The 2,635-nt window shown below is 37.8% G+C and overlaps 1 protein-coding gene across 2 annotated transcripts in view; it reads left to right on the forward strand.

Moving 5' to 3' along the window:
• The window catches only part of sh3glb2a (SH3-domain GRB2-like endophilin B2a), a 40,420-nt gene that overhangs the window by 29,922 nt on the left and 7,863 nt on the right, over positions 1-2,635 (forward strand). For both annotated transcript variants that reach the window (XM_014028514.1, XM_014028515.1), the window contains one exon: positions 1,646-1,850. In XM_014028514.1, coding sequence (XP_013883968.1) covers positions 1,646-1,850 — 205 coding nt within the window. The remainder of the gene's footprint in view (positions 1-1,645; positions 1,851-2,635) is intronic.

Genomic DNA, 2,635 nt, shown 5'->3' on the forward strand with positions numbered 1-2,635 from the left:
CACACACACACAAAAACACCCCCACTCAAACCACTACAATTTTGGGATGCATCTAATAGCGTGACATTTATTAGGAATAAAGACTTCTGAGTTCTGGTGCATTTGTGTGTGCGGGGGTCATTATGTTACCGCTATTCGGTATCTACTTTTCTTTCTGTGGTCCAGTGTGCACCATGATCACAACTTTACAGAGTCTGACTACAAAATGAAAGACACCTGTGACTTAGGACACAACTTAGTTTGACATGTCCCTGTGGTTTTAACTATTTTCATCTATTCTGGGCTACCTTCTTTTTTGTCAAGGCCAGTTTAATTTTTTTTTTTATCTAATTCTGTTGAACTACAATTCGAAAGCAATGACTTCTTTTAGTTGATTTTCAGTAAATTTATTTCGAGTACTACTATTGACAGTTTGTTTTAGAGACCATTGTGGGTTTGTCCTGTTTTAACAAATGGGTTCAAACAAATTCATTCACATTAACATAGCTTTTCAAATGTACCTTTGGAACTTTGTCAAATAATGTCCACATATCAAAGTGTTTTAAATGTTTTTCTATGACTGACTAACAAAAAGTAGCTTATAACTGAGTTGAAAGGAAATTGATATGGTTTTTACTTTATAACAAATAGAAATCTGAAAGGTTTTGAGTGCATTTGTATTCGGTCTCCTTTATTCTGATACTTTCAGCTATATAAAATCACCAGATTAGTAGAACCTACCTGTGTATAATTTAATCCCAGCATAATAACAGCTGTTTTGTGAACACCGAAGAATTGGGTTGCAGATCGATGCGTATCAAATAGCATCATGAAGACCAAGGAATACACCAGACATTTCAGGAAAAAGTTAAGAAATGGAAATCTGAGTTCAGTTATAAAATATCTCAAGCTTTAAACATCATTTTGACCACTGTTCAGACTTAAAACAGAAATACCTGAAGGACTGCACACCCTGCAAGACATGGCTGTCCACCTTAACTGGTAGGAGGCAAGGAGAGCATTAACATGGCAGCATGGTAACTCCAGCTCCGGTGAACAACTATTAGTCGTGGTCTTATTGAAGCGTGGCAGAAAGGAAGGCAGTCTGTTAGTTGTTTTCCAAGCATGTCTTTACAGTCATGTGTGAGTTGAAAGCCCWGGACAAACTCTGTCAAATAATGGTTTGTGGGGGGCAGTAGATATGGAACAACACTAAATCTTGTAAATGTTTTTTATTTTATTTTTTTGGAAAAGGTACAATACTTGGTGAGTCATATGGTAATTGAGGAGCTTGAGAACATGAAGCAGCATAATTACCAGGGAATTTAGGACTAAGCACTTCATACAGATTTACAGACCGGTACAATGAAACTGGCACTGCATTGGTTGAGTCGTCATGAACTGATGCAGTTTGGCTTTAATTTCTGTGTCAAATCAAAACTGAATGCTGAATTGTATTGTGTTGTATTAGTTTTTATTGCTTTTTTGGATTTTCTGCAGTGTGTTGAGTTGCACATCGTAGTTATGCAGTTTGCTTAACATATTTTGTTTGTGTGTTGTTGACAGGTAGTGTGTTTTGAAGGCTTTGACACAATTTTGGCTACTTTTTTTTGTGTGTGTGCGTGTTTGTTTATCATGACGTTCATGTCTGCCTCATCTCTTTCAGGCTTCCCAATGCTTTTGCTCTGAACTCCACCCACCACATGGTGCCTTCAGGCTMTGCAGCCGAAGGCGACAACAGCAGCCCGGTCGATACAGACACACTGAAGATCGAGGAAGTTCAGGCACCAGCAACAGGAACCCGTAAGGCCAAGGTCCTTTATGATTATGATGCAGCTGATTCAAGCGAGCTCTCTCTTCTTGCTGATGAGGTGAGTTTTATCATCCACTTGCAGAAAGTAAACTTTGTAAATGTTTACAGTTGAAACCAGAAGTTTACATACACAATATAAAAAGACACCTAAGCATTTTTTTCACACTGTCGTGAAATCAGAATAAACTTTTCCTGTTTTAAGTCAATGGACAGTATTTCTGGAAACCTCTCATGTTTAAACAGCAGGACCAAAACTTTTTTCTTCAGAGGAAATGCTACGTTTTGTCAAAGCAAACTTTTCCTTTAATGCTAGAAGGTTTTGTTTCCTATTGTCTCCCTYGGCTACTTTATTATTATTATTTAATTTGACATCAAATTGACTTACTTGAGTCAGATCATTTATGTAACTTGTGAATGTTTATTTTTGTGTGCACTCAGCCCTCAGTAGCCTTTACTAAGGAAATACTGGTGAGGGGAGGTTGTGTGTACTTTGGTCCAGTCCTGCAGACTTGGTGGAACCGAGTCAGGGTTCAGTTTTGTCCACTGTTTTCCCCCTGATTGGTTTTGATGGTTGTGCAGGTATTTTAGCGGTGACATATTTTTCACCCCCACAAGGCTTTGTGCTTGGGAAGAACGAAGGGGAGTTAGTCCGTCACTGTATTTAAGAKTACCGTCATTCAGTTCTGTTCAATACAATAGATCAAATTATTATTCCTCACTGTTCAAACTCCAGTCAGATTCAGTATAAGACAAATCACATACAGTGGTTTGCAAAAGTATTCATACCCCTTGAACTTTTCCATATTTTGTCACATTACAACCACAAACATAAATATATTTCAC

This window comes from Austrofundulus limnaeus, unplaced genomic scaffold (assembly GCF_001266775.1).
Source record: "Austrofundulus limnaeus strain Quisiro unplaced genomic scaffold, Austrofundulus_limnaeus-1.0 Scaffold774, whole genome shotgun sequence".
Classification (NCBI taxonomy): Eukaryota; Metazoa; Chordata; class Actinopteri; order Cyprinodontiformes; family Rivulidae; genus Austrofundulus; species Austrofundulus limnaeus.